Raw genomic sequence first — 13,577 nt, 5'->3', positions numbered from 1 at the left:
TGTCTAACAACTTCAGCCAGGGCGCGCAACTTTGTTTGCTCGCGAAACTTTGATTTAAGCACACAATAGCCGACGAATTTCGCTTTGAGCGCGGTGAAACGTGGCGGAGAGTCTTAATTTCGTAATTATCTTCCGCGGGAAAGAGTAGGTAGGTATACGATGGTATATGTAACCGGTCTCATCTGGAGAAGCTCCGATTCCTGGAAGCACCGTTGCTCACGGTTACTTTCCCCTGTAGGTGTGCCAAGTCGATTTCGAAAACTCGATTATACGGGGTGTGCGTGAAGGGGATAGTGGAATACTTCAACTTCAAAAAATCGATTACATTTTTTGTTTACTGATTCTGAAAGTCTTACCCTTTATGAATATTTTAAACGAAATTTCGTGAAGAAATTCAAATAATTGTAGAAGTTACAGCAGCGAACGTAACTGAGTAACAGGCTTGCAGAGCGGTACTTCTCGAAACACCATTTTCAGACAAAGTGTACATCATAACTCTTGAACCAATGAATATTTTCACTTGAAATTTTTACTGGGCGTGTAGGATTCCTTCCTCTACAGAGTGGAATCCCCGCATCAACATTGGATGTTTGTACAACATTTTATAACTGATTAAAGACGATTTTTCTCGTAAAACTGTGGGGAAAAAATTGATTCGTCTGTAACTTCCACAATTTTTGTTCAAATTCATCGGCAAAGTTCCACTCTGTAGATCTTGGTGCATAAAATGGTCCCCCTAAAGAAGTTTGCTTTCAGATGATTGGCTCTGGTGTAATAACTTCGACAATATTATACATCTGTCGATTTTTTTTTTGTTGCAATTACTCGCAAAAATGTCCACAATGGATTGTGAAAAGCACGACTATAAACGATTATGCGGTATCAAAGTAATTTAGCATCTAAGAAACAAACGATTTTACGTATCCAATAGTCCAGCACCCCTTAAATGGATCCGAGACTCTGTAGTCCGAATAAAAAGATGCATAGTGAACGTTGGTTGGAAAACTACCCCATCAAAGTTGGAATCTATCTTGGCGGAGTGGCTTTGACGGTAGTAGCAGCAATTTAATGCCACGTTAAACTTCACCATATAAACTTCACTTGAGAATCCAGATCTACAAGATCTACATTAAAAGAGAAAGAGAAAAGGGTCGTACAGCGATTGACTTGGATATCGCGGTACACAGCCGCGCAATGCATTGAAATTTCCATTCCGCGACGTTTCGCCTAGCGTTATACGCGTGTACGTACCCATGTACCTATGTGTGGACGTGAAAGAGCAAAGCACGCGCAGGTCTCGTTAAAATTCAAAGATCGTGAAACAAGCAAAGGGGCAAAATATCGAAAGAGCTGGAATAAGTGGAGAAAACGTGCTTCGCGAGCGCCTGCAGAACTTCCCCCTATCCTGCAGCACTTCGCTCCATTCGATACGCATTCTACGCGTAAATAAGCGCACCCGCTGAATCGTTAATCGGTCCCCGTCGCCTTAGCAAACCGAGCGCGTGCTCCCGGCGGGCGTCGGTAAAGCCAATGAACCCCCTTGCATTCATCCAGCCAAATTAGCCACCCAAACAACTAATCTCATGAACGCTTAGTCAGACTAAACGCGTCGTTTCCGCATAAGCCAGAATTGTCGCGGGACGGGGCGCGACAGTGGAGACGAATTCGAGACTACCGGTTCGGCGGTGTTACGTGCTGAATGAAAGCTGGATGTCGGGAACGGGAATGTGCGTCGCCCGGCGAATAATGTAATACACTTGACGGAGCGAAGGAGCGTCGACATCGTCGTCGTCGTCTTCACAGAAAGTGCATGTATCTTAATGCGAAGTTAGCGCGACAGCAGATGGTTCCCGAGTAGCTACATCATGTTCCGTTCATTACCCTGTCGTATATAATTTCACCTCGTAAAACGTGTTTCGCGTGGCCACAGGGCGCCAGTGATATTGATTCACGCATTTCTCGTTCCCTGGAGAAACTGTTGATGGAAATTCTATCGTTCCCCACTTATTGTCACTCATGTGGGATCAGGAACCCCCGCCATAAGAGAGGCCACGGAGTAACCAAGACCGGGGGAGTGGGCGGTAGCCGAGGTGGCTAACGCTGAGTTTACACCTGACGAGTGCTCGGCTGAGTGAGCCCACTGGTCCGAGCACAGTCTGAACGCATATTCTAGTACTCGGCCGAGTAAACAATGCTGGTGTGCTACCGACATCCAGTGGCTTCTTAATTTTTTCTATGAAAGTCTCGAATTTTTACAGACCATATCAGAGGTTTGCGCCGAAATGACACATGTTCTACACATCCTGTAATTTTTTTCAAGTCGATTTGAACCTCAATTCGCTCGTAATCAGGACAAAATGAAGAGAAAGAAATATTCGAGAAAAACGCATTTAAAGTTTCTGGGCAAAGGCGACGCTATAGGCTGCCGCTTCACGTTTTTAGCTGCAAAATCTACAATTTTGCAATAAGAAAAATCGATTTTTCGAGTGCCTAGTCCCCTTAAGGCGGCTGGCCAGCGCACAAGGAATCTGGATATCGCGGGTTCGAGTCCCCGCGTCCGAGGCTTCCCTTTTTTCCGTGATCCTGCACTCATCGCCTTCCACATTTTAAGGAAGCTCCATCTAAAAGGCGCTCCTTTAGATCACGATCTAACTAAACTAATGTTTAAACGTTAGCGCGATGAAAAAATTTCGTTTCCACGACGCACGGACCATATTTCGCGGACTTCCCTCTCGGACAAGCCCACAAGGTTGTCAACCGTTAGGCAGACAGGCAGTGGACTGGCGGATTCATGGGCCTGGATCGGCGTTACTTTGCCGAATTCTCTGCCAGCGGGATAACAGCTGGTATTCAAGACGCAACGATAACCCGCGTGCGTTGAAAATTATGAGACAAATAAAAGGGTCGCGAATACGGACCGGCGCGTGCAGACAAGGAGAATCGTACGAGCTGCGAGCAAACGAGCGCTTTCTTTTTGTGACCCCTCATCACGAGCACGTTGCCAAGGGGTTCGTTAGCAGCGAGACACGATGATGCACCGTGCACCGTTACGTACGTTTTATGCACGAGCGTAATGCAGCTAGAGTTAGCGGGTCCGTGTTGAAAAGAACGCCGGGACAACGAGCGGCCAAGAAATCGTTTTTAACCGAGCTCTTGAGACATTTACGGGAAAAAATCAATAATGTTTGGACCGAAGAGCACCTGGCTGGTTCACACGACAGTGGAGACGTTTGCAAAATGCCCGCAGTGCTCGTTCACGCGCGACGATTTTTAAAACCGTGCTCCTACCGCACCGTTCACTGCGTTTGCTTTCTTCCTTGACAGCTAAATAAGCTGGCGCCGTTGTGGAAACACACGTTACGACGTTAAGAAAGTTAATTTCAAATTGTCCCAACCAGAACACGGTAAACTGTTGGGGGAAAAAAGTTTACAAAGGACTCGAGTGCGTTGCAGAAAATCGCGTGGAGGGATAATCCGAAAGTTGCAGTTGTTGACCTGAAATTTGAAGGAAAAAAAATAGGTTAATTCGTCGAAAGGAAGCTCTCACCTGGCTTCTCAACAAATTTCCAGTTTGTATTTTTAAGACAAAACGTACTTTACCAGCCCGGGAAAAGAGCAAGGGGGGGGGGAGTGTATAAAAGCTCTCGTGTAATGAGAAATCTTTTTCAATCCTTTTTAACGAGTTGACACACTTTCCCGCCGAACATTTTCGCGTTTCATCGTGGTGGATTTAAACTGAGTTCGTAAGTCGAGAACTAAAACAGTGGAATCGAACGCGTCCGATAATTTCAATTCTCCATGGCGATTCACGTGAAAACTTGCGCCGAATAAAATGAAATTACACCCCGTTGCGCTCCCGTCTCATATTTCCCACTGAAAACACGATCAAATTTAATATAACTCGAGCAGTCGGGACCGCTTGCTCTTCTACAACTTCTTTAATTGCCGGGTTGAATAAAATTCCCTACCCGAGTCATTTTTCTCCTGAATCTCTCAATACGATTGAAATGGAGCCAAGGAAAAGTAATCAAGAATTCAGAAGACTACAGTACTCAGTGGGATTGGTTAAAGAAATTGTCACATGAACGGAAATCCAAAAACTAACTCGGCTCAAATGAAACGCGACTTTTTTGCTCCGGCATTGGGACGTGCCGCCTTTCATCGCGCCGCGCGCGAAAACGAAGGATTATCATTAACCACGTAGAATTCTCTTAGCATTTTATCTTTATTTTCGTAGAAGGTGCTCCGTGCATTCTTCATCCTTTTCAATACAGCGTCTATGCACGTATATACTCGGGCGTCGTGCTTTTTCATAAATTTCGGACTTCTTTCGTATTATTCAACATGCATTCACCACTCCCCAGTGAGAATCCGTTAATGTTTCACGGTTGCGGCAGATCGACGGTATTTTCATTATGGAAAGTCATGCTGCTCCGCGGTGAAAGATAAAAGTGTATGCATTTTCGCGAGAACCGCTGACGCACGTACTAGATGTTTCAGATTTATGGAACAGTCTGTGTAAATTTTATGTGCCAACAGAAATTGAAAAGCCGTTGCCTTTTTTTTTTTGCAAACTGAGGCTTTAATTTCGAGTGTACATAAGCGATTAAAGTTTGAACAACGGTTTGAGCGATGCGATGGTGAATTGCAACTGAATTTTGTTACACAAGGAAGTTAAACAAATTGTTATTGTTGAGACTGAAAAATGGTAAGGGGACTTTTGAGCTTCTTTTTATGTAAGGAATTTGCAGATCTCGGCTTGCCCTGAAATTTTGAGACGCCCTGTATCCGAGAAGATACCCAGGCACAGTACTCAGAGAGTATATGATGCTCGGACACAAACGTGCTTGAAATGGTAACGTAATAGCGATGATAAATTTCGTTCCTCCCTCGCCACGGCCATGGACTTGAATTTCACCGATACCGTGATAAAGATACCTGCCGCGGCACGGAAATATTTCCACGCAATTTACATCGTCCGTGAAGTCCACGGGTCTCTTGCCCACGAGGCAGCCAGAGAATACGTAATGTCCGTGCGGTTCCGCGTTTCGACCCTCTATTTCACAAATTACCCACCGATCGTATCGCGGAACTCGAGAACAGGGGACTTTTGCTTTCCAGGTCGACGCGCCTGGAATTGGTTTGCACCAAGGGGACACGTTTCGCTTCGTGACAATAGGCAAATTTATATTTGTATAAAAATTTGTATAAAAGTTCATTTACATATTTCAACGATTTCTAAAGATTTCAACGCCATTCACCATTCATTTGACAGTTCCGTTTAAACATTAAGAGTCCCTACTCAAAGGAATCATAAAATCAAAGAGTTCATAGATTCGTCAGAAATTAATTGATCCTGTCTTCGTAATAAAAGACAGTTACGATCCTCGAGGCAAGTTGGAAATTCCTTTCGCACGTCAGAAGTGCATGCAAAAGTGAACTTACCTGGTTGGTGCATAAATCAGAGTTGTCGTCGAGTAGCAAATCTTTCGTTCTGAATATTTCTTCGGGTAATTTGAATAATCCTTTCGCCGCGCAATCTCGGTAATCCCTGTAACACCCATTCTCACCCCGTTTCCGTATTTCCTCTTCGGCCGTCCTTTCAAAAATAATCTGCCCCCTACTTTCCGTGCACTGGCTGGCATTCCGTTTAATTCCGGCCGTAAATTATCGTTGTGAGAACGATTCCAGGTTAAGAGACTATCGATTTTGAAAATTGAGACGGCATTCGGGCGCGGATCGTTGCCGTGCTAACCGCTAATCTTCCAGAGCTTGGCACGGTTACAATCGCGCTGAAATACATGGTTAGCCGTAACAACGAAACCCGTTTTAAGGTGGAATAAATCCACGGGAGGGGCATTTCATCGCGACGAAAGGAATTACGCAATTAAAGGGCGCACACTGATACGGTATTGTTCCGATCTTTAAATGGTATTGGAGCTCCATCCATTCCACTTGTATTATTCTTTCACAATATTATTGGGATCTTCGAAAGGAATTTAAACACCCGTTTGGTGTTACAAGAGTATTGCAGAGTTATCAAATCAGATCTATTTAAACTCTGGAAGCGTCTATCAAAAGTCGACCTTTAACCTGGAAATATCCAATTACTTTTTAACACAGCATTCTCAAATTTTTCCAGCTTATAAGGAAATTCGGGATAGTTATACCCTCTAGCAACCCCTATCACCGAAAATCGTCGAGCCGAAATTAGCGATCCCGCAAACCATGGAACTCACTCTAGATTCTATTAAAAGATCAGAATCGTCCAGGCTTGATAAACCATCTGAAAAAAAAGTAATCCCTGTTGCAAGCTGAAGTGCACTAGCGAATGGATACACGGTATCGTTAATTAACCCTGTTCAAATAATTCCGAGCATCCATCGTGTAATCTATCCCGAACGATGTTGTTTAAAGCATCGGGGTGTACGTGAAACGTGTTGGTCTATCAAGTTACCAAAGCGGAAACCAGCGTCGCGAGAGGGAAACGCGTGGATCTGCGCCCGCAGGAACGTTTCGCGATTCGCGCGTATCGCGGGCGAGCGACTGCGAAGCGCGCGGGCAGAAATGCCGGGAATAGTTGTTGTCACGGCCAGATTTACAACGTATTTTCTACGATTATAGGAGACGAGGTACGGTATTCCCGCCCTCGAACAATCGCGATGTTCGCAGATTTATTTCCTCCCTCTCCCTCGAATCGTTGCTCCCTTTTTTCCTCCCCACGCCGAGCTAGACGAGATTCACTACACGCCGCGGACCCGTTGGCGCGCGTATTTGCATATGAAGGGTGCATGGTCGCGTTTGTCATTCCGTATCGCCACTGTGCGCCGCGGCCATGCACGATTTCCATGCTGTATCCGATATTAATCCCCGTGAACTCGCGGGGAAAACGCGGGTAAGCGTCTCGGTTGACGCGAAACGGTTTTACGAGCCCCGGTTGCCCGTTCGCTTCGCGGCGTTGCGTGAAAATTCGATGCGCGGCGGCTGCAAGATGCCACGTGATGGAGCTCGTTGTTGGCGCTTGTAAATTGCGAAGTTCCGGGAATGTTGGGTCTAGGGTGGTTATCGAAGAAGCGGTTGGAAAGAGGTTGCGGCTTTCTTGAATCGGTAATCTGAGTGGTTAAACGAGTCGGGGGGTTGGTTATCGGTATGCAGGGGTATCGGAATAGGTATCCGGGGGTTTAGAGGCCACGGTATCCGATGAAATAAGTAGAAATTGTTCTACAGAGATGCGTACGAAAGTCAATGGTGAAATTCGCAGTGTTGAATCTTTCAACCTATTTCGAATATTGTTAACTTCGGTTCACAGTAGCTTGGCCAGCATAACTGCCTGATAACAGGCACTGATACCCATATCCGTTTCCCGTTAATTCAATAAATGTTAGTCTGGGCGATTATGATATAATTTAGGCAGTACCACATTAATCCAATGCCCAGTTATTGGTCTCGAAACGATGATAATTCAACTGCGCGAAGTTTCGTTCATTACGTGGTGCAATTTATTATGTGTCCGGCTTGCCACGCGTTAATTGATGGGCACTTTTCTGCGGGAACGTAGAATAGTCGAATTTCCGTTCTATTTCCGGAATTATACCTGCCTCGAGCTGTACTATCATTACGTAAATTTGCTTTATGAATATCGCATCCCAAATCAACTATAATAGCAATTTAATTAATAGCGCGTGAGAATTATTGGCATATATTACAGGTACACGTTCACTCGATCGACTAAAAATTCAATACCTTCAACGAGGTAAGTGCAAACTCTCATTTCATTTGGAAAACCGCTTCTACTTCGTCGGTTTTCCTTCGTCGAACACCCAATTCATTGCGCATCGCTTTGATCAGAACTGGACAACGTACACATAATTAGATTGGATTACTTATCCGATATTAAAACTCCGATTCCGAAAATTAAATTTAATTGAAAAAAAAACTTCTTACTCATCAATATGTACATACAAACTATATCTACTAACCAATACATTGATTTACTTGCATTGTTTAGTTGAAAAAAATTCCCGGAAATACCCTTACTTTGTAGACCATTACAGTGGTCACCCCTAAGAGACACCAGAATCCCCCGAAGCCCAAAGAACATCCTCGAACTTAAAAAAAATCGTCCACACTTTAGAAACCCTTCCACGATCAGCGAGATAGCCCGGGAAGCCTATTTCACCGCCAAGCAAAGTGGAGAACGTGGGAAAAGATTGATACAGCCTTAAGCGAAGAGCCAGCAATCGATATGTTAATAAACTGCCCTTACCTCGAGATACCGCCGACGAACAGCGGTTTACATTGCTCGGCCGCGGTGTTTCGCCCGTTTAAGACGCTGCAGTGGAATCGGAAAATGAGCTCCCGCGCTGCTATAAAACCTGGAAAGCATAACCTCGGCGGAGGGGGGCGGAAAAGGGCAAGAGGCGGGAAGCGTGGCAGTGGCGGCAGTGGGAACGGGGTGGAGGGTGGAGTATGGCGAAAGTTACTCGCCGGAAAATATACAGCGGCGCTTTTAGGAAGTTCGGATTATCGGGAAAGCGGCTTCGAAATGCGAGTTACTGCCAAGGCGGATCCTCGTGAAAACTCAGCCGCGAAGTTGCTCCTCGGGTCGATTCGGCCATTGGAGAGCGGGCGGCCGTAATAGTCGTTTTCCACGTAAAAGCCTGGCCCGTGGGGAAGCTATACCCGCGGCGCGGCACGCCCGTGCCCTTGGCAACTCGCTGGCAAGTTTCGAATTTCAGCCGCACTGCTTCGCGGATAGCAGCGATTCGCTGTTTCAATTTGTTGCTCTCCTTCGACGGGGGTCGGCGAAATGTTCGTCTGCTGGCTGACGAAACTTAACCCCGCTACCAGTTAAGCGGATTGATGAGGGACGTTGGCGAACGGAACCGCCTGGCTCCGTCCTCGAGCGATCGCGAAAGAGCCAAGCGGAATGGATGACCGCGGTCGTGGTTATCAGCGACTCGGTAACGGAGAAAACGAAAACCGCGCGGAAATGTGACGAAAAATATCAGTAACGCGAACGGCAGAACGTACGGCCGCGATATTTCAGGGGGCGATAATGGCGCTTACAGAAGTTACGAGATGCGTTCGAGTTCTGGGCAACGTCGCCGATATATTTCGTTGGGACAGTTCGCAATCTAACATTTTAATGGAATTCGAGGGGGAAATTGTAAACAGAGCGCTGCCTCTTTCGGAGTGTTCCACGGCATCGAGATTAATTCTCGCGATTTATTTAAGTTCGTCAGAGGACGAGGCAGAGGGTCAGGGGCGGATTTGTGTACAGGCTAAGTCGGCTACAGCCTAGGGCGGCAAATTTTCAGCGAAAGAATCTGGGAAAGGTTTAAATACAGAGGCTTCAGACAACTTTAAAAACAATCCACTTCTTTTTCATACAGCGAATTAGTAATAACTCATATGTGAGTTACCATATTGAATCGATTTTGAAATTGTCTAGACTCTTTTAAATTAAGATATTGAATGATATTTCGCGGAAAGGGTGGAAAAACACTTGTTAGTCACAATAAGGTCTCTGATTAATTTGTGCAGTATTCGTTACCTAGTTTCTTAATTTTACTCCGATACGTTGCATCACGAAACATCATCCTTAAACCTACACAGTGCCAGACCAGCAAGGAACGCTGAAATTCGAAGACTTTCCATCTCTTGTATGTACACCGTCTAGATACGCCATTGAAATTTGAATGATCCTGTATGCAAAGTAGTACAAGGGAAGCTGGTATTACTGACGCGAAGTAAAATATCCCCTGTAAAGTGGCGAGGCATTATTCTAGCAACGATCACGGCAAATGAGTGACTACCTGTGTTTCAGGCGTACGTTGATTTGGTGAAAGCCTGGGGCTGGAAGAGCTTTACCATCATATACGAGAACAACGAAGGGTTGGTGCGGTTGCAGGAGCTCCTGAAGGCACACGGACCCAGCGAATTCCCCATTACGGTCAGGCAACTTAACGAGGGATCCGAATACCGGTGAGTTTTCTCCAACTATCTTAAATGGAAACGATTCGGTGAAATGGACAGCGACGCGGCGTGACCTAATTTAGAATTAATTCATTCGATTATGTCACGTATCGAATAACTCACTCGCATGGTTCGCGTAGTACGGCAAAGACTCATCGTTGCTGTAGTGCATAGCCTCGTGACTTTTGCTTTCACAATCATTATTCAAATTCAGCTCGGTGCATGGTCTGCTGATACTTGTGTACGTGGAAATTCTTGTCCGTACACCAACTCAACGAGACAAGTATACTACAGCAAAGTATCCCGCGCACGAAGCTGTTCCTAGCTCCCACTCTGTTATTATACAAGATGCCTCAGGTTCAAACACCGTCGCCTTAAATCCCGTAAAGCTACTTTGTAATTAGCGCAACATAGCGAGCAGGACATTTGCTTCGCCGAGAGTGCAAGGTAAACCGTGCAAATCCTGTACTCTTTAATCGCGCGAATTCTTCGCTGCTACCGCTGCTGCCGATCCTCTTAAGTAAGCAGTAAACCTATTCGAAGGGTGTTTGGCGCGGTAAGGAAAGATTCGCCCGGTGACCCGGCGTAATGAGGTCTGAATAGCTCGCATTGGCGATTAAGTAACCATCGGGTTAGGAACGGGGAGGCGAATTGAGAACTCCGAGGCGGGCTATTTAAGCATAAAAAGATTTCACGACCACTTGCGGCGGAAGGTAAGCCCCGAGCTAAATCTTATTACGCGGCGGCGCGTTAATAAAGTTTTCCCCGTCGAGCGGTGCCGAAGACGGGGTTGTTTGTTTTCCCTCTGGCCGAGCCACATCATCGTCCTGAGGATTCTTTATGCTCCACGGTGGATCCATTATTGCCGATTACTTTGGCCACTTCGAGAGCCCCCATCGCCTGTGATAAACGATAGCGATCCGAGCGTCGTTCCTGTTCTCGTGAATTTAATCGAATCACCATTCGGTCTCGATTGCACCCTATTCGCCGCGTCGAACCGCCGGTCCGCTTCAATTTCGCTTGGCCGCCGATTGGGTGTCGTGGCACCTTTGACTTTCGCCGATCTCCTCTCGTTCTTTTGAGGTACCGAGACCCACTTCAGTGTATTTGGAGTGTGAATCTGCATACGGTGGAGAGGGCGGTCCTTGTGGCTTACGCTGTGCTTCTTTCTCGTACTTTGATTTTTGCCCGCGGCTACCTTAGTCGATATTAATATTCATCGTATATCATGTATGGAGTACAGGATGAAACGCAAAATATGACGGTCAAGCATCGTTCAAAGAATTCGGCTTCTGAACGCGATGTCTAGAAGTTATTAGAGCAATTTTATAAACGGAAAAGTCTTTGAATTTGGACTGTATATAATTAAGCACAGTTTAAAGCTCAAACGTCCATCATAAGGAACTCCGTTCTTAGAAGTGAACAAATGATGTAGGTACTATATTCGTTTGAACTCACGCTTACAGGGTGTTTTATTTTCTGCAAAGCCCCACGCTTAGTTTAGCCGTAATATCATAAAGAGTTTTCGTCAAGTTTCTTTCTATGTTTCCTCAACTATTTTCAGAGAATTTAACAACTTATTACACGAAACCCTCGTCCCGTTAGGAATTACGAATTTCGCATTCTTAACGAATACGCGAAAGCTTTAAATACGTGTCAGAGGAAACGCGCAGACGTTTCTCAACCGTTTAAATGACGCACATTCCTGTCATCTGCACGCCAGCGTGAGAGACTATGCCCCCGTAAATTTGACTTTATCTATTATTCACGCGGGAAAGTTCCAAGAAGTCCTATTAACTTAACCGTATCCGCCTAAGAGCGCTATTAACTTTAAAACTGGGATTCTAAGCCGCGAAACATCTTCGCTCCGAATTACTTGGGCGAAGAATTTTAGTCGGCGCCTCGCGGTGGGAAATCGGGCCATAAAACTGGTAGCACCTAGAGACGATCCATCAAGATCACTCGCAAAATGCAGTCAATCTATCATACGTCAGGCAGCATAACTGCCTCGACGAATACGGATTCTAACGAGCGCGATCGCACCACGTTTCACGCTTCGTCCATGATAACTCTTAACTGAATCACGCTTGCACTTTTCTTCGTTTTATTGCAAAAAACCCAATGGATCAATTCTGCGCACAATCATTCATCGATGTCAGGGCACATCAGTAACCTGAAATACGTTTCGAGCGCAATTCAAGATACATGCCGAACATTGACACGTCGTAGTTCTTAATTAAACGTCAATATTTTAAAGTACGAATTCATAGTAGTCCACGCTTCATGGTCAGAGATAATAAGCCTGTAACATCCGATCACTCTAGATTCTAGATTATGTCTTTTCGAGTATAGTATTAGAATACTATTATGCAAGAACTATCACAGTTAGAATAAAAGTTCTTATATGAAAATGTTACTTATTTATCTAACATTATTGGGACACAACAGTTTCGCTGTATGTCAAATAATATCCAGGTTATTAATAAAAAATGAAAAGCGAAGAAAGTGTTACAACCGTCCCTGACCCCGGGTCGGTTGTAACACTGCATGGAGTCGATAGTTGCACAAATTTAGCTTTACAAAATTAAAATATTTATTGATTTTAATTATAAGACAATCTTATTCATCTTCTTTGTCACTATTCGGTTCTGTCGAAGATTTTTTTAAGTCAACCGACCCCGACTGCCGATGTTACAACCGCCCCCGACCAGGCTTCTGATCTTAAATTATAAATTTGTATTAACGAGACACGTAAAGTGATTAATAACGATCAGCATTATTTTATGAATGGCCAAACTAAATATTAAAAAAAAAGAAAAACCACGTACTTGCAAAGAGTTACTTTCGGGTATCGAAAAGTGATTTTCTTCACTAGACATGTTTATTATGCATCCATACTGCTGGGACATGGATATGTGTATTCTAAATGTCATTCTCCATCATATATCCAAAATTTGTGTTAATATCTATCATATGTTTTGACATATTTAACGTGTTACAATCACCCCCCTGTTACTACCGCGCCGGTCTACTCTATCGACAAGTATTTAGCACGCGCCTTCCCCAAAATTCGGGGCTACGATGATCGACATTGCCGCTGCATCGATCAGGGTTGCGCAACAACGTGCCATACGGATCGATACTCGCTTAGAGAATACACCATCGCGAATTAAACGTCGCTCTGTCGTCAGCATCCCTAGCCACAATGATCTTCTTACGCGTCCATGGTGTGGGTGACATATCGATCGCGGCGGAAAGTGTGTCAACTGCGTTTCACGCGGCGCGAACGAGGTCCGAGTCTTCAGCTTCCCTTCTATTCCGCCGCCGATACGAGTCTGGCCCCTACTTAAGGGAACACACCTACGCTCGCCTCCGCCCGCTATCTTGTCCGTATCCCCGCGAAAATAAGTTTCTCTGCCGTGCGCGTCCTGCATTATTCATAAGGGCGAACCGCGACAGTGACTTATTGCGGCTGCCCTGTGGCACGAAGGGCAGAACGATAGGGATTTGAATAAATTCTGTTAGATTTTCTGGCCGGTGTCGCGCGACCGTATCCGTTCCGCCTTAAAATTCATTGCTCCCCGTGTATCCCGCGCCAG

The 13,577-nt window shown here is 45.3% G+C and overlaps 1 protein-coding gene across 13 annotated transcripts in view; it reads left to right on the top strand.

Annotated features, from left to right (window-relative positions):
• The window catches only part of Kair1d (Kainate-type ionotropic glutamate receptor subunit 1D), a 223,983-nt gene that overhangs the window by 126,931 nt on the left and 83,475 nt on the right, over positions 1 to 13,577 (top strand). For all 13 annotated transcript variants that reach the window (XR_013085279.1, XM_076811592.1, XM_076811597.1 and 10 more), the window contains exon 5: positions 9,830 to 9,987. Coding sequence is in view for 12 of the 13 variants with exons in the window: in XM_076811592.1 (XP_076667707.1) it covers positions 9,830 to 9,987 (158 nt within the window). In the remaining variant the exon portion in view is untranslated. The remainder of the gene's footprint in view (positions 1 to 9,829; positions 9,988 to 13,577) is intronic.

The sequence above is a fragment of the Andrena cerasifolii genome, chromosome 5 (assembly GCF_050908995.1).
Source record: "Andrena cerasifolii isolate SP2316 chromosome 5, iyAndCera1_principal, whole genome shotgun sequence".
Classification (NCBI taxonomy): Eukaryota; Metazoa; Arthropoda; class Insecta; order Hymenoptera; family Andrenidae; genus Andrena; species Andrena cerasifolii.
The sequence above is the reverse complement of the archived record's forward strand: the minus strand, read 5'-3'. Positions and strand labels throughout refer to the sequence as shown.